Here is a 16,604-nt window from a genome sequence, read left to right as displayed (position 1 = left end):
TATTTCACACTTTCTTCTACCTTCATTACTTCATCCCATCTTCTCATTCTTTCTATCTCAATGTGAAAAATTGAACCAATCAGAAAAGACCTTCTCTATAAGTTCCCACTATCACATCTACCCACCTACCTGCACCTGTGACATATAGGCTACCTTCTCTGTTCTTACAATGGCTGAACTGTCCTTACTCCTAGCTTAGACCAACCCCTCCAGATATGCAGGAGATCCCAGCCCTTCTCAGTTGCCCAAAGCACTGCTCCTGGCGTTTGTCTGTCTCTCCTACATCACCAATTTCTCCTGCTCTATTGGATCATTCACAACAGCAAACAAACATACCATTATTTATCCCTTCTTTATGAAAAGCCTCTCAGCTGGGTACGGTGTTTCTTGCCTGTAATCTCAGCACTTTGGGAGGCTGAGGTGGGCAAATCACTAGAGTTCAGGAGTTCGAGACCAGCTGGCTAACATGGTAAAACTCCATCTCTACTAGAAATACAGAAATTAGCTGAGTGTGATGGCATATGCCTGTAGTCCCAGCTACTCAGCAGGGTGAGGCAGGAGAATCCCTTGAACCTGGGAGACAGAGGTTACAGTGAGCCAAAATTGCACCACTGCACTCCAGCCTGGATGACTGAGAGAGACTCCATCTCAAAAAAGAAAAAAAAAAAGCGTCTCAATCTCTTCTCCCCTTTGGGCTATCAACCTGTTTTTCACCTTCCCTTTATGACAAAACTCCTGGACTGTGTATATTCACTCTTTCTACCACTTCCCTGAAACTGCTCTTATTAGGGTTGCTCATGTTACGTGTACATTGCTAAATCAATTATCATTCCTCATCTGACTTGATCTACCAGAAACATTTTATTTTTTGAGATGGAGTCTCGCTCTGTCACCCAGACGTGAGTGCAGTGGCGTGATCTCTGTTCACTGCAACCTCCACCTCCCAGGTTCTAAAGATTCTCCCACCTCAGCCTCCAGAGTAGCTAGGATTATAGACACAAACCACCAAGCCTGGCTAATTTTTTAAATTTTTAGTAGAGACAGGATTTTACCATATAGGCCAGGCTGGTCTCAAACTCCTGACCTCAAGTGATCCGCCCATCTGGGCCTCCCAAAGTGCTAGGATTACAGGTGAGAGTCACTGTGCCTGGCCTACCAGCAACATTTGACATGATCTGATCACATCTTCCTTCTTGAATGACTTTCTCCACTTTGCTTAAAGGACACTCATACTCCAGAATTTCATTTTTTCACTCAGGATTCTTTGCTATTTTCTCATACGCGCTCTGCCCACTAAGCAGTGGAGTTCAGTCTCCGAACCCTTCTTAATCTATAGTCACTCCTTGGATAGATATGTAAAGGTGCTCGTACTTTGATATCTCCAGACAAAGCCTTTCTCCTGAATCCCAATCTCTACCATAAACTACTACCTGACATACCCCTTAGATGTTTAATGGGCAACTACACTGACTTCTGATATTCATCACCTGACCAAACTTATCCGTCTTCCTTTCCATATGAGCAAATGGCATATGTTATTCCTCCAGCTGCTCAGACCAAAAGCTTTGGAGTCCTCCTTGACTAGCCTTTCCTGCACACCCAACATCTGATCCAGTAGTCAATTCCTGACTACTTTGTCTTCAAAATATGCCCAAACCCTATCACTTTTCACCTTCTCCCCCGAAATCATTCTAGCCCAACAATCTCTTCTCACCCGAATTGTAGCAATAACCTTCAAAGCAACCTCCCTATTTCTGTCTTTGGTCCAACCAGTCTGTTCTCAACATGGTAGCCAGAATGACTCCGTGACCCATTAGGTAGATCACATCATTCTTCTGCTCAAAAGCTTTCAGTGGGTCAGACACAGTGGCTTATGTCTGTAATTCCAGCACTTTGGGAGGGCGAGATGGGTGACTCACAGAGTGGACACTCAATAAGGGCAGTTAGAGGCCAGCATGGACAACGTGGCAAAACCCTGTCTCTACTAAAAATACAAAAATCAGCTAGGTGTGGTGGCAGGTACCTGTAAACCCAGCTACTAGGGAGGCTGAGGCAGGAGAATCGCTTGAACCCAGGAGGCGGAGGTTGCAGTGAGAGAGATCACACCATTGCACTCCAGCCTGGGCAACACTGCGAGACTCATCTCAAAAAAAAAAAAAAAAGCCTTCAGTGGATTCCTAGCTCATCCAGAGTGAAAGTGAAAGTCCCTCAGTGATCCAACAGGTCCTATGTATCTGCTTCCTCCCGACTCGCATCTCTGACCTCCTCTCCTAATACTCACCCCTTGGCTCACTGCTCCGCCACGCTGGCCTCCTCAGTATTCCCTGTTGCCTAAACTACTCTACTTTCAGATATATAAAAAGCTTCCTCCTCACCTCCTTCAGGTCTTTACTTGGATTCATCTTCTGGGTGAGGACCACCCCAGCCACCCTGTCTAAAATTGCAATCCCCTCTCTTACCTCCAGAAACATTCTCTTTTCTTTGCTTTTTTTCTCCTTAGCTCTTTTCACCAATATACTATACTTTTTATTTACCTTATTTACATTCTATTTTCCCCATCTAGAATGTAATCTACTACAGAGGCACAGATTTCTGCCTACTTTATTCTTGTGCCTAGAACAGTACATTATATACAGAAGGCCATCAACAGGTATCTGCTGACAGGATTAAAAAAGATGAATGAAATCATAACAATGAGGATGAAGCCTGCCTCTGTTCCTACTCTCCATGTTACCTCTACTGCCTAGCACAATGGCTGGCAGAGTGGACACTCAATAAATATTTGCTAAATGAAATAAATGAATGAATGTATAGGACTGTTGCAAAGATTAAGACACATAAAATATACTAAAGTATTAATAACAGAGTTACAGGGATGAAGAATCAGTATTCCTGTTAGTTCCTCAACACAAAGTAATCTATATTTATCACTTTCTCACAGTAGAATCCGGAGTTACATTTTTTTTAAACAGGGTCTTGCTCTGTTGCCCAGGGTGGAGAGCAGTGGCACTATCATGGGATCCTCCTGCCTCAGCCTCCCAAGTAGCTGGGACTACAGGTGCATTCCTCCATGCCCGGCTATTTTTTCTTTTTTTCTAGATGGAATCTCACTCTGTCACTCAGGCTGGAGGGCAGTGACACTATCTCAGCTCACTGCAACCTCTGCCTCCCGGGTTCAAGTGACTCTCCTGCCTCAGCCTCCCAAGTAGCTAGGATTACTGGCACACACCACCACACCTGGCTAATAGTTGTATTTTTTTCTTTTTTTCATTTTTAAATTTTTTTTATTGCATTTTAGGTTTTGGGGTATGTGAAGAACATGCAAGATTGTTGCATAGGTACACATGTGGCAGTGTGATTTGCTGCCTTCCTCCCCATCACCTATATCTGGCATTTCTCCCCATGCTATCTCTCCCCAACTCCCCACCCCTAGATGTATTTTTTAAAATAGAGACAGGGTTTCGCCATGTTGGCCAGGCTGATCTCAAACTCCTGACTTCAAGTGATCTGCCTGCCTCAGCCTCCCAAAGTGCTGGGATTATAGGTGTGAGCCACCATGCCCAGCCTAATTTTTTATTTTTTAAAAATTGTATTTATTTTTTGAGACAGAGTCTCACTGTTGCTCAGGCTGGAGTGCAGTAGCATGATCTCAGTTCACTGCAACCTCCACCTCCCGGGTTCAAGCAATTCTCTGCTTCTCCAGAGTAGCTGGGATTACAGGCGCCCGCCACCATGTCCGGCTAATTTTTTTTTGTATTTTTTTTAGTAAAGGCTGGGTTTCACCATGTTGGCCAGGCTGGTCTTGAACTCCTGACCTCATGATCCACCTGCCTTGGTCTCCCAAAGTGCTGGGATTACAGGCATGAGGCACCGCACCCAGCCAATTTTTTATTTTTATAGAGATGGGGTCTCTATAAAAAGTTTTCCAGAACATGTTGTAGGCTTGTGTTAAAACAATATAATCCCAATTATAATCCAAAAACAATTATAACTGTTTCTCAAGACAATAGGTAAAGTGCCCAGGGAAATGGCTGGAGTGAGGTGAAACTCATTCCATCTAAGCCGGGAGGCGGAGGTTGTGGTGAGGCGGGATTGCACCATTGCATTCCAGCCTAAGCAACAAGAGCCTCCCAAGGCACTAGGATTACTCCATCCAGAAACTTCCTTTATGTTAACGTATTTCCTCCCTACTAGTGAGGGAAGTGGCAAGGAGGTATAGATGGGCAGAGATGACACAAATATTTCTGAGTGATGGCTATACCCCCTTTCACCAAGCAGGCCCAACAAATTTGGTGGAAGTGTTCTGGTAGCAGCAACAGGTGGTTCAAAAATCTAGGACTACGTAGGGGCCGGGGGTGGTGGCTCACGCCTATAACTCCAGCATTTTGGAAGGCCGAGGTGGGCAGATCACCTGAGGTCAGGAGTTCAAGACCAGCCTGGCCAGCATAGTGAAATTCCATCTCTACTAAAAATACAAAAAATTAGCCAGGTGTAGTGACACATGCCAGTTACCCACCTACCCGGGAGGCTGAGGCAGGAGAATCGCATAAACCCAGGAGGCAGATGTTGCAGTAAGCTGAGATTGTGCCACTTCACTCCAGCGTGGGTGACAGAATGAGACTCCAACTCAAAAGAAAAAAAAAAGAAAATCTAGGAGTAAAGCTTTGAGATCCATGAAGAATCTCTTCTACTGGTTCTAAAACTCTTCCTAACACAGTTCATGAGGTGTCCCTAAAAACTCCTTCTAGAAACATAAACATCCATCCCACCCTCAGCCCTTGAGGTCAGCCTACTGATATAAATGTGGCCCCAAAGGGTAAAGCAGATCCGTGCAGCACTCACATCCATTTGGAAATACATGGTAGGTGCTTCCATTCATTCCCTGACCTTTCTTTTCCACAAGTGTTGCACAGTGGTATCATTTGGATTATAAGATGTCAAGCACAAGCCTTTAGTGGAAACTGAAGTTAAAGATCAAGTTTTCTGCACAAAAGTTAGCATGGTACTCTTTCCTGCCAGTGTCTTCTTGCACAGCGATGGGAGTCCATTTATTCTCTGTGAGCCTTCTGCTGCCTTTTAGTGGTCTGAAGAAAGACCATTTCCTTATACCAATCTAGTCAGAATCCACCCCTTTCCAACCCTTTTAAATCTGACTCACCTGATTAATACAAAGAACCAAGTAAAAGGATTCCAGAACACCTTGATTTAAAGAACCTGACCTAGAATTTGTGATTTAGTCACCAATGTTTTAGCTCTGAATGTAAGGGAAGGAATGCTGAATCATCCTGCTCCTAAGAGACAAACACTAACACAACCTCATTTCCAGGTCAGACTCATTTTATATGTCTTGGTGGGTATTTGTCCCTGAGTTTGTGACTATACTTGTTTCTTGAGCCAATTAATCAAACAGACCTGCGGGTGGGCAAAGAACTTAATTCTCCCTAGTGAATCTGTCCTCATTTACACATCTTCTCATGATCTCCCCGACACAGAAGCTCCTTAGCTCATTGCAGTAAAAGTCTCGCATACTTCAAATTAGCTTTTAAGAAACTTCATTTAGTCATCCAACAAACATTAACTGAATGCCTACTATGTACTACTTATGAAGCATACATTTGAGGAATCTCAGTTCTTCAGAGGGAGGAGGGATATAAACTGTATAAATAGACAAATTATAACAAAATATGATGAGTGCTATTTTAAAAGGTATGGACAAAGCTATCTGGAAGCAGATGAAAGAGAGGGACTACTTGGGAACTGAGTAAGGAGCTCAAAAAAGTCTTTATAGAGAGTAGTGACCTGTGCTGAATTTGAAGGATGAATAGAGGTTAACCATGTGGGAGGGAACAGTGGGCATCCAAGGCAGAGGGAATTTTAGTGCAAGGTCTGGAGTCACAGAAGGGCATAGTGAAATCAGTGTAAACTGATGTAAGGGATAGAGTGGAAGAGCGGAGACGTGTTTAGACCAGAATTATTGAGTATTGGTCCTAACTCCCAGCCAGTGCTATATTCCCATATATCCTTATTGGCATTTAAGAGCTAATAGGTAAAAAGGAGCTAAATCTATGCTCGGCACAGAATAAGCACCATATATATACATATATTGCTATGACGCTTATTATGATGTACATTCTGGTGTCACGTCCATCACTTTATCCCTAAGGTTGAGAATATTCGGTACGTATTTATTGAATAAATAAAGAACTTGCAGTTTCTAAAAAGGAAACAGAGGTGGATATGATTTTCACATAATGTTATACCCAGCAGAAAGTGAAGGGAGGCTGTTTTCTATAGGACTGCTTCAGGCACTTAAAGATCCTTTTCCTCTCCCCGCTGTTTCCCCATTCAGATTACTAGATTAAAAATAATAATAATCATGAAACCTTGCATTTGTATAGCATTTTCCATTTACATGAATAATCTTGCTTAAAATACAGTACCTGCAATCTTTAAATTCAAAACTTATCATCTCTTGTCTGAATCCTATTTCTAGATGAAACTGAAACGCTAAGCCCTGGATTTGGGCTCCCACTGGCCTCCAGAGAGAAAAACTCAGGAATGAATTTAAGCAATTGGCAGAGGCACTGCCCATACCTACCTTCCCCAATCAACTCCATCGTCATATTTCTACACTAACATAAAGAAGCAATAGAAAGGAATGAAGGCACAAAGGCTTTGTAAAGGTGATACCTACATTTCCTAAACTATAAAATTACATTACAAAGTCACTGTCTAGCCTCAATTTAATTCAAATCAGTTCAATTCCACATCTACTGAGAAAGGTAGTATAGGCTACAGATGTCCGAAAGGAAGCTTATTCCCTATCACTGGGCTAGAAATTAGGCAATCAGGTTTTTTAACTTTAGGTTTGCCGCTAACTACCTGGATGGCATCAAGGAAGTCACTTCACCTCTTTGAGCTTCAGGTTCTTCTTTGCAAAATAAAGGAATTAGAATGGATGATCTGAAAATCCTTCCCACTTCTCATTCTGTAATTCTCAAATGGTAAATAATATCAGTATCATAACTACATATTTCTGTATTTCAAAGCAGGTGAATTCTGTTTTTTTTTTTTGTTTGTTTGTTTTTTTACGCTGGCTCGGCAAATTGTCAAGGGTTTTCTATAGTTTGACTACAGAAGAAACTGGGAAACATAGATCATATCCTGATTCATTAAAAAATATGTATTGAGAGCCTACTATGTGCAAGGCACTATTCTAGCCACTATTATAGCACTGAACAAAGCCAACAAGGTCATTCTCATGGGACTCACTTGTGCTTTAATTACTCTGCTTCCATAACAAATCTTTTGACAGCTTTGGACAGCAAAATTGGTGATCTATTAGTTTTGTACTATGTGCTGTGATTTGTGTGAGCTACCTCAGAATTAACAAAAATTAAAACTGCAACCAAAAAAATGCCTGTCTTCAATTTCTCCATCTACCAGGCAAACAGCTGTGTAGATTTTCTTGCAGTTAAAAAGAACAAACTCCTTGTTTGTAGATAAAGGTATTTTCACACATGAATTCCATTAATATTTAAGACATTAAAAGAGTCTGAATGTTTCCTATGGCACTAGCATTTAATTTTATCTTTTTCTAGGGCTGATTCTTTAAAATGGGGTTTTAGATACAGAGCATTCATTTTCTTACTCTTACAGAATTTGTGATGGTTCACCACAGGAACATGATGTGAAATTTGGTTACTGTATCTCAAAAAAGACATCTTTATAAGCTGTAAAATAAATAAGCTAAAAGCTCATCCTGGATAGAAAGATGTACATGTTACTTAATCTACGTCGGTAAAATACAACAGATTATACAATTTAAATATGATACTGAAGCACATAAATTTAAAGCTAGAGGAACCTTAACCCTAACCCTTAGTTTCCATAAATGATAATCCTGAGATTCAAAGACATAAACTGGCTCGCCCAAAGCAAAGCCAAGATACTTGTTAACTGCAAAGCTGTAGTAAGAATCCACATCTGCAGATTCCCTGTTTAGAAATCTAGCTCTACATTAACTGTGAGAGTTTTTTTTAGTAAATCTGAAAGACATTGGTTGTAGATTAAATGTAAGGTACCTAATATTTATGGTATATTTCTCCCAAGGATATACAATCTGATATTAAGTATAAGGGATTCGATAAACTTACGGATGAAAAACCTATAACAGATATATTCCACTCAGAAACAGGTCATATTCAAAATCTCACTTGTAAGTAGTCTTTCCGAATTTGGAATTCCTTTCCCTGCCAAAGCAAAGTAACAAATTACAAGCTTATTTAACCAGAAATAATGGTTGAAATAATGCGAACAGTATCCCAAGATGCACTCTGAACTGGGCACAAATCCTTTTGAGTCCTGGACTCCCTGAAATTGTTGGATGACTTCAGTGGAGCCCCAGAGACACTCAGACAGCAAGCCAGGGGGAGTTTTCTGCGTCAGGGATTCCTAAATCAGAGAGGCCTTGTATTAAGAATATATGAAAAAATAATTACTCTTTCGAGGTCAGACCCACAGATGACAACAATGTCTTACCCACAAAAGTCTCCTGAACACAGCAGTGGAGTGATCAGTGAGGCCAGAACGGTCTGTACCTGAAATCCCGGCTCTTCTGGAATCAGAATTCAACAATGCTAGGGAGAAGGATGAGTTAAACCCATCAAAGGTCTACACTCTCCCTTTACACTCCAGAAGTGACTCCAGTCTTTCTCAGATTTCCCCCATATCTGGTTTTTTAAAGTACTGATGCTTACACACTCCTAAAAAACTTTTTAAAAGTCATCTTAATCGTAATTTTGTAAATCTGGTGTGGGTTTCTAGAAATCTCAGAGTCTAAACTGTGAAGGTATTGATGCAAGCAGGATTTGCAAATTTGGGGCTTAACTGCCTGATTTTCCTAGGACACTCCGGCGGCTTCAGGTGAATTTGGGTTTCTCACAAAACGAAGTCCCCTAAGTAAATTAAATCGCGTTCTCGAAGCTTGGTCTCGGGGCAGGTGGTGGTAGTTAAAGAAGCTATGAAGGTTAGCGGCTTTCTCCAACCCCAAGAAGTCTCGCAGAGGGAGAGCAGCCGGTGTGCGGGCCCGAAGGAGACTCGGCTGCGGGAGGCCCGACGAGCGCTCCCACTCGGCCAGCTCCTGCGGACCCCGGCGCGCCTCCCTGCCCTCCCGGGGCCCGCCTCGCTCACCGAGGTGGCCGCCGACGATGGTGACGGCGATCTGGTCCATAAGCACCGCCCGGAAGCGCACGTCCTGCTCGGAGCAGCGCTGCCGGAGGGCACGCAGGATCTGCACCTGCGGGTAGTCCTCGCGGATGCGCCGGTCAGTCAGGAACCAGAGCTGGGAGCACATGGCGGCCAGGGCGAAGCGCCCCCGCGCAGCGCGGCGCGGACCCCTCGGCGCCCCGGGCCGCTCGCTCAGCAGGGCGAGCGGAGGGGCTGCCGGCGTCCGGGGCGAGCGCGCCGCGGCTCCGCTCCCGCGGGTGCGCCAGGCGCCTCTGCAGCCCTGACCCAGCGAATCCGCCCGGCCACTCAGCGCCGCCGCCGGCCCCGCCAGCCAATCAGCGCGCGGCGGCGGGCGCTGGCGGCTGCAGAGGCGGCCCTGGCGGGCGGCGCCGGGAAAGGGCGGCGGGCCCGGGGGCCTGCGGCTGCCGGGGAAAGGACCAGGGATTCCGGGGTTCCGGGGAGCGAGCCGCCGGCGAGCGCAGGCGAGGCGGAGGACGGTAGCCCCGGCAGGCCCCGGACCCCCCGGTGGGCGTGGCGCTGCAGACTGGGGTGGGACGGCCGGAGCGGGAGGGGACGGGGCGGCGGCCCCGTGCGGCTCGGAGGATTTCGGAGCTGACTGCCCAGGGATGCGCAGTAGGAGGCGGATGCGTCCCCGAGGCGATCCCGAGCGCTTGGGGGCTGGGGACGCAGGCGAGTGCCTGCTGAGCCCCGGGCAGGGAGGGCCTCGGGGATGTTCTAAAGGAGATTCCGGGGCCTGGCGAAGGTCACACGGCCAGGCGCCCAGTTGGACCCTTAAAGCCTTGGAAGGAAAGGGATTTCTCTGCCGAAATCTTAGCCTGAGGCCCCACGGGGATGGGAGAGAATGTAGGAGAGGGGGAAGTTGAGTTTTAGCCACTTCCCATTCAGATAATTTGAAGGTGCATTTCTTGGGGTCTCAGATTTTCTTACAACGGACAGCCCCTCCTAGGTTGCAGCAGGTTTGAGCCTTCACAGCCTCGAGGTCATAAAAAACGGGGGCATGGAGACAGCAAACCATCATGGCATGTGTGTACCTATGCAAAATCCTGCAAGATCTGCACACGTACCCCAGAACTTAAAGTACAATTGAAAAAAAAAAAAAAAAAACACCTGATCTGGCATCCTTTTCAGTTAGAAGGACTACTGGCTGGTTTCCCTTCACCCCTCCTGCTCTCCCCAGGCCATACAACTGAGTCATCTTTAAACACTGTCCTTGGTCCTGGCCAATTGCAAACCAGGCCTGCAGACAAGCGTGTTTGAAGCCAAATTTTCCTCTCTAAATAACTGCAGGATTGAAGTTAGCCATCTTTGGAGATTGCATTTGCAATACCAGTTCATTAAAATATGTCTCTTTTTTTTTTTTTCTTTTTTGGTTTTGGAAAGTAAGAGTAGTTTCAAGATAGACCTAGCAATGGCAACTTAGAAATGGGGTAAGTTGTCTCAGGGAAGACACGGGCTTCACTGTAAATACTGTGCAGGTGTTTGCATTTACTAAGATGAGCCTGTAGGAAAGTTCTGTATACTGGAATTTCAAAAATTCTTTTTCAAGCAATCTTAAGTAAGTCCTTTGATGTTGCAAAATATCTCCTCCCCGCTCCTATGAATGTATTTTCTTAAAGTAATAGTAGTGCCTTATGGATTAGTAATTTTCAAAACTGTCTTCTGGCAAAAGACAAAATTACAACAAATGTAGTTATAGATTGAATTGGTTTTTGAGATTTATGAATTGGGGTAGCCTCCATTCTACAAAACAGAATGAGAGCCTCCACTGGGCAATGGCAGAAGAGTGGGTTTTAAAAGAGGGGAACAAGGAAACAGAACAATGGAAGAATTGCTGATTGGCTAACATCAGGCCACTGCTGGTTTTTTTTTTTTTTTTTTTTTTTTTTTTTTTGGTGAGGGTTAAAGCAGAGGGGGGACTGCCTAATTATGCTGACCCAGGTAAACTGGAATCTCCTGTTTTCAGGAAAAACTCATCTGTTGTGGGATGTATCTCAAGTTTCAGTTTGATTATGTGGCATTTAGCAAGAGGGACTTGATTTGGTTTGGTCTGGTCTGTTGTGGCCTAGTGCAAAAGCTCAATCCAAAACAGTGGCCTCTCATAATTTTTGTTTAACACTTCCTTAGCTTGGGCACTAGAACCTCTATGTTCTACGTTGGCCTTTTCCTTGATATTTCATCTTATATATATTTTTTTGACCCTGGCTTCTATAGTATAGTGTCACCCAGAGGATGTCTGTAAGATGATCAGAACCTTGATTTTCTGGGACAATAATTTACTAAAAGACATAAGTCTATAAATTTAAAAGTTACTTATAACCCGTTTTCAAAGCAATCCACACTAAACTAGAATGTTTAAGTTAACTGCAAATGGCTATTGAGGCCCATAAAAGCCAGGCTTGAGGAGTGCAGACTCTGAGGATGGGATCCAGATGTTGCTTTCTCTGACTCCCTCAGCAGGAGCTCACTACCACCTCTGTGATCTCCCCTTCTCTGGATGGGACACAAAGACCTGGGACAGGAGCATATCCAGTTAGGACACATGTAGGTGCAATGTTCTTTTATATCACCAGAATTCCTCAAACACAGAGGCTGCTTTTCCAGGTACAGATCTGCTTTCTAAGATATATTACTTTATGGAATATTTCTCCATAGATGACTCCCAAATTCAAATTTAACCTTGATGTTTCCTGAGCTTCGGGATTTAAAAGGATGCTGTCGTGCCATCGCCTCAATGTCCCTAGGCTAAACTCATTATTTTTGCCTCCACTCCAGGTTCAACTGTCTTAAACAAAAAAGAAAATGGATTATCTCGTATAACAATAAACCTGGAGGTAGGTAGGTTAAAATTCTTTTTTTTTTTTTAAACAGAGTCTCACTCTGTTATTCAGGCCTGGAGTACAGTGGCATGATCTCAGCTCACTGCAACCTCCACCTCCCAAGTTCGAGTGACTCTCCTGCCTCAGCCTCCTGAGTAGCTGGTATTACAGGAATGTGCCCCCATGCCTGGCTAATTTTTAAATTTTTAGTAGAGATGGGGTTTCACCATGTTGGCCAGGCTGGTCTTGACCTCCTGACCTCAAGTGATCCGCCCACCTCATCATCAGTGACCCAGATTCTTTCCGTATTTTCATTCTGACAGCCTTGGGCTAGTGCCCCTCATAGCTACAAAATGGCTGCCACAATGCCGGCTGACGCAGACCCACACGCAATGTCCAGCAGAAACAGAGAGACTATTTTTTTTCCTGTGTGTCTCTTTTTAATCAGCAAGGAAAACTTTTCTCAGAATCCTTCAAGCAGACTTTCTGGTCTCATATATCCATGTCTAAGCCAGTTACAAGCAAAGAAAAGGAAAATATCATAAATGGCTTAAATTCATATGGCTCATTCCTTAGGGCTGAGAATTAGACCCCCTTCCTCCAAGCACATGGCCATGGAGAGGTGGATGAACTGGGAACAAATTGGGGTTATCTTAGGAGGATTGAAAGGAAAATAGATGGCCTTGCGCAGTGGCTCATGCCTGTAATCCCAGCACTTTGGGAGGCTGAGGTGGGTGTATCACTTGAGGTCAGGAGTTCGAGACCAGCCTGCCCAACATGGTGAAATCCCATCTTTACTAAAATGAAAAAAAATTACCTGGGTGTGGTAGCACAAGCCTGTGATGCCAGCTACTCAGGAGGATGAGGCATGAGAATCGCTTGAATCCAGGAGGTGGAGGTTACAGTGAGCTGCAGTTGCGCCACTGCACTCCAGTCTGGGCAACAGAGTGAGCTGCCATCTCAAAAAAAAAAAAAAAAAAAAAGGAGAGTAGATGTTGGGAGGATAAACAATGGTGCTTCATATAGATGACAATATAGTAAATGTATCAGTCAGGATAAGCTAGGTTAGGCTGTGGTGACAGGTGATCCCAAGAGGGTTTACGATAATGAAGTCTTATTTCTGAAAACATCCTTGTACGTGGTAGGGCAGTATGGCTCTCCTCTAGGTTTTTTTTTGTGCCAGGACCCAGTCTGATAGAGCTGTCTTTATTTTTTTATTTTTTTTTTCAGAGAGAAGATCTTGCTCTGTTGCCCAGGCTAAAGTGCAGTGGTATAATCATAGCTCACTGCAGCCTCGACTCCTGGGCTCAAGCAATCCTCCCACCTTAGCCTCCTGAGAGGGTAGGACTACGGGTGTGTACCACCATGCCCAGCTAACGTTTTTCTTTTTTTTGTAGAGATGGAGTCTCACTATGTTACCCAAGCTGATCTTGAACTCCTGGCCTCAAGTGACCCACCTGCCTCAGTTCCACAAAGTGTTAGGATTACAGATGTGAGCCACTGCACCCAGCCCGGAGCAGTCTTTATCTGGAACATATTGGTCTCTCATGGAAGAAAGAAAGTGATTGTGATGAACCACACATTGGCTCTTAAGACTTGTGCCTGGAACTTACACATGGTCTGCTCATATTTTCTTGGCCAGACCAAGTTTACCTGGCCACGCCTGATGTCAGTGGAGTAGGGAAAATATAATCCTTCCCTGAGAAAGGCAGCAAAAATTTGTGAACAATTGTGACCAACTATACTGTCTGCTACAATCGAAGACCAGAAATAGCCAAATCCTGCCCTGCCAATCATCCCTCCTCTCCTCAGGCTTCCCAAGGGAACTATATCCAAGAAAAATTGGAGTAGAAAACAAAGGATCATTTTATTCATAGCTGAGCTAGCACCCAGCAACCTCTAGAGCAGAGCTCTGCAAAAATATGGAGTCAAATTGCATGGCCTAGGTTTAAGGCTGAAGTGACACTTCCTAATTCCCAGCCCCACCCTCCCTACACTGTAAGTTTTGGGACCAGTATGCTTAGGCACGCCTATGGAAAGAGAGGGGAAGATGATCAGGTCTGCAAAGCAGACCAGCTTTACTCATCCAAGTGTGTGCTAAATGAAGACTGGTCTGGGCCTACTCAGAAGGAAATGAAGGCCAAGCACAGTGGCTCATGCCTGTAATCCCAGCACTTTGGAAGGCCGAGGCAGGTGGATCACCTGAGGTTAGGAGTTCGAGACCAGCCTGGCCAACAGGGCAAAAGCCTGTTTCTACCAAAAATAAAAAAAATTAGCCAAGCATGGTATGGACACCTGTAGTTTCAGCTACTGGGGCAGCTGAGGCAGGAGAACTGAACCCAGGACGCAGAGGTTGCAATGATCTGCGATCTCACCATTGCACTCCAGCCTGGGCGACAGAGCGAGACTCTGTCTCAATTTTTTAAAAAAGCTGGGCGCAGTGGCTCACACCTATAATCCTGACACTTTGGGAGGCCGAGGCGGGCAGATCAGCTGAGGTCTAGAGTTCGAGAGCAGCCTGACCGACATGGAGAAACCTGGTCCCTACTAAAAAATACAAAATTGGTCAGGTGGGCATGGTGGTGCATGCCTGTAATCCTAGCTACTTGGGAGGCTGAGGCAGGAGAATTGCTTGAACCCAGGAGGTAGAGATTGCAGTGAGCCGAGATCGCGCCATTGCAGTTCAGCCTAAGCAACAAGAGCAAAAACTCCGTCTCAGAAAAAAGAAAAAAAAGAAGGAAATGGGGAATGACCCTTTAGCACAAAGTGGCCCCAACCACTAGTGTGGACTAATTAATATCCCGGTTTGATATTGTGATATAACAAGGAATATATATTTTGATCTTTGTCCCCAGCTCCTCACTATGTCTCCTAATATCTTTGTAATTTCTTAATGATAGGAGCTATAGGAGCAACTTTTCCTGAAATATTGGGCTTAGTCCCTGACTGCTGAAACAGGTCCAGAATGGTAAGTTGTAGTATTATTATTTTTTGTTTGTTTTCTTTTCTTTTCTTTTTTTTTTTTTTAGATGAAGTTTTGCTCTTGTTGCCCAGGCTGGAGTGCAATGGCACAATCTCGGCTCACCGCAACCTCCACCTCCTGGGTTCAAGCGATTATCTTGCCTCAGCCTCCCAAGTAGCTGGTATTACAGGCATGTACCACCATGCCTGGCTAATTTTGTATTTTTAATAGAGACTGGGTTTCACCATGTTGGTCAGGCTGGTCTCGAACTCCTGACCTCAGGTGATCTGCCTGCCTTGGCCTCCCAAAGTGCTGGGATTACAGGCATGAGCCACTTTGCCCGGCCTAAGTTGTGTTATTCTTAACAAGCCTCCTTCAACTACACCTGAGTTTATGTTAAGAAGGTGACTTTTGGAAATCTCGGAAAGATGAGAAACTGGTTACCAGAGGAACCAACCATATGACTAGAGAGTTGGAACTTTCAACCCTACCCACTTACTCACCCTAGCCTCTAGAGAGAGGAAAGGGGTTGAAGGTTAAGTCGATCACCAATGGCCAATGATGTAATCAATCATTCTTACTTAAAGAAGCCTCCATAAAAACTTTGTGATAGGAGCTATAGGAGCATCTTTTCCAAGGGCTTTTCTGGGTTGGTGACTATATCAAGGTGCTGGGAGGTGGTGCACATGGAGAGGGCATGGAAGCTTCACGTTCCTCACCCCACACTTTGCCTACGCATCTCTTCCAAGGCTGTTCCTAAATGGTATCCTTTATGATAAACTAGAAAACATAAGTGAAGTATTTCGCTGACTTCTGTGAGCCATTCTAGCAAATTTTTAAAAAATTTATATGATAGATAAGGTCTAGCTTTGTCACCCAGGTTGGAGTGCAGTGGTATAACCACAGCTCATTGCAGCCTCAACCTCCTGGGCTCAAGCGATCCTCCTGCCTCAGCCTCCCAAGTAGCTGGGACTGCAGGTATGTGCCACCATGCCCAGCTAATTTTTTAAAATAATTTTTTTGGCCGGGCGCAGTGGCTCACGCCTGTAATCCCAGCACTTTGGGAGGCCGAGGCGGGTGGATCACGAGGTCAAGAGATCGAGACCATCCTGGTCAACATGGTGAAACCCCGTCTCTACTAAAACTACAAAAAATTAGCTGGGCATGGTGGCGCGTGCCTGTAATCCCAGCTACTCAGGAGGCTGAGGCAGGAGAATTGCCTGAACCTAGGAGGCGGAGGTTGCGGTGAGCCGAGATCGCGCCATTGCACTCCAGCCTGGATAACAAGAGTGAAACTCTGTCTCAAAAAAAAAAAAAATAATAATAATAATAATTTTTTTGTATAGATGAGGTCTTGCTATATTGCCCAGGCTTGCCTCAAACTGGCCTCAAGCAATCCTTCCACCTCAGTCTCCCAAAGCAGTAGCATTACAGGTATGAGCCACCACACCTGGCCATTATAGCAAAGTATTGAACCCAAGGAGGGGGTCATAGTAAGCCCCAATTTATAACCAGTTAGTCAGAAGCACAGGAGGCCCAGACTTGTGACTGGCATTCGAAGTGAGGGCAGTCTTGTG

The 16,604-nt window shown here is 44.7% G+C and overlaps 2 protein-coding genes across 2 annotated transcripts in view; one reads left to right on the top strand and one right to left on the bottom strand.

Annotated features, from left to right (window-relative positions):
• RIMKLA (ribosomal modification protein rimK like family member A) overlaps positions 1 to 9,484 on the bottom strand; it is a 43,974-nt gene extending 34,490 nt beyond the window's left edge. The window contains exon 1 of the mRNA XM_032247162.1: positions 9,193 to 9,484. Coding sequence (XP_032103053.1) covers positions 9,193 to 9,355 — 163 coding nt within the window. The 5' untranslated portion in view covers positions 9,356 to 9,484. The remainder of the gene's footprint in view (positions 1 to 9,192) is intronic.
• Positions 9,354 to 15,079, top strand: LOC116529599 (cuticle collagen 13-like). Its single transcript, XM_032247587.1, has 4 exons — positions 9,354 to 9,481; positions 9,539 to 9,753; positions 12,022 to 12,080; positions 14,921 to 15,079. Exons 1-4 carry the CDS (start codon positions 9,354 to 9,356, stop codon positions 14,957 to 14,959), a joined length of 441 nt encoding a protein of 146 aa, XP_032103478.1. The 3' UTR covers positions 14,960 to 15,079.
• Positions 15,080 to 16,604: the final 1,525 nt, after the last annotated feature.

Source organism: Sapajus apella, unplaced genomic scaffold (assembly GCF_009761245.1).
Source record: "Sapajus apella isolate SASKATOON/1434 unplaced genomic scaffold, GSC_monkey_1.0 scaffold62, whole genome shotgun sequence".
In the NCBI taxonomy this organism is placed as follows: Eukaryota; Metazoa; Chordata; class Mammalia; order Primates; family Cebidae; genus Sapajus; species Sapajus apella.
The sequence above is the reverse complement of the archived record's forward strand: the minus strand, read 5'-3'. Positions and strand labels throughout refer to the sequence as shown.

What these genes read in the sequence shown, in the direction of transcription:
- LOC116529599 (XM_032247587.1), top strand. Translation starts at nt 9,354, where the DNA reads ATGGCGGCCAGGGCGAAGCGCCCCCGCGCAGCGCGGCGCGGACCCCTC. An exon ending in CGCGCCGCGGCTCCGCTCCC is followed by an intron (nt 9,482 to 9,538) that starts GCGGGTGCGCCA and finishes CCGGCCACTCAG; the next exon opens with CGCCGCCGCCGGCCCCGCCA. An exon ending in GTATAACAATAAACCTGGAG is followed by an intron (nt 12,081 to 14,920) that starts GTAGGTAGGTTA and finishes CTTTGTCCCCAG; the next exon opens with CTCCTCACTATGTCTCCTAA.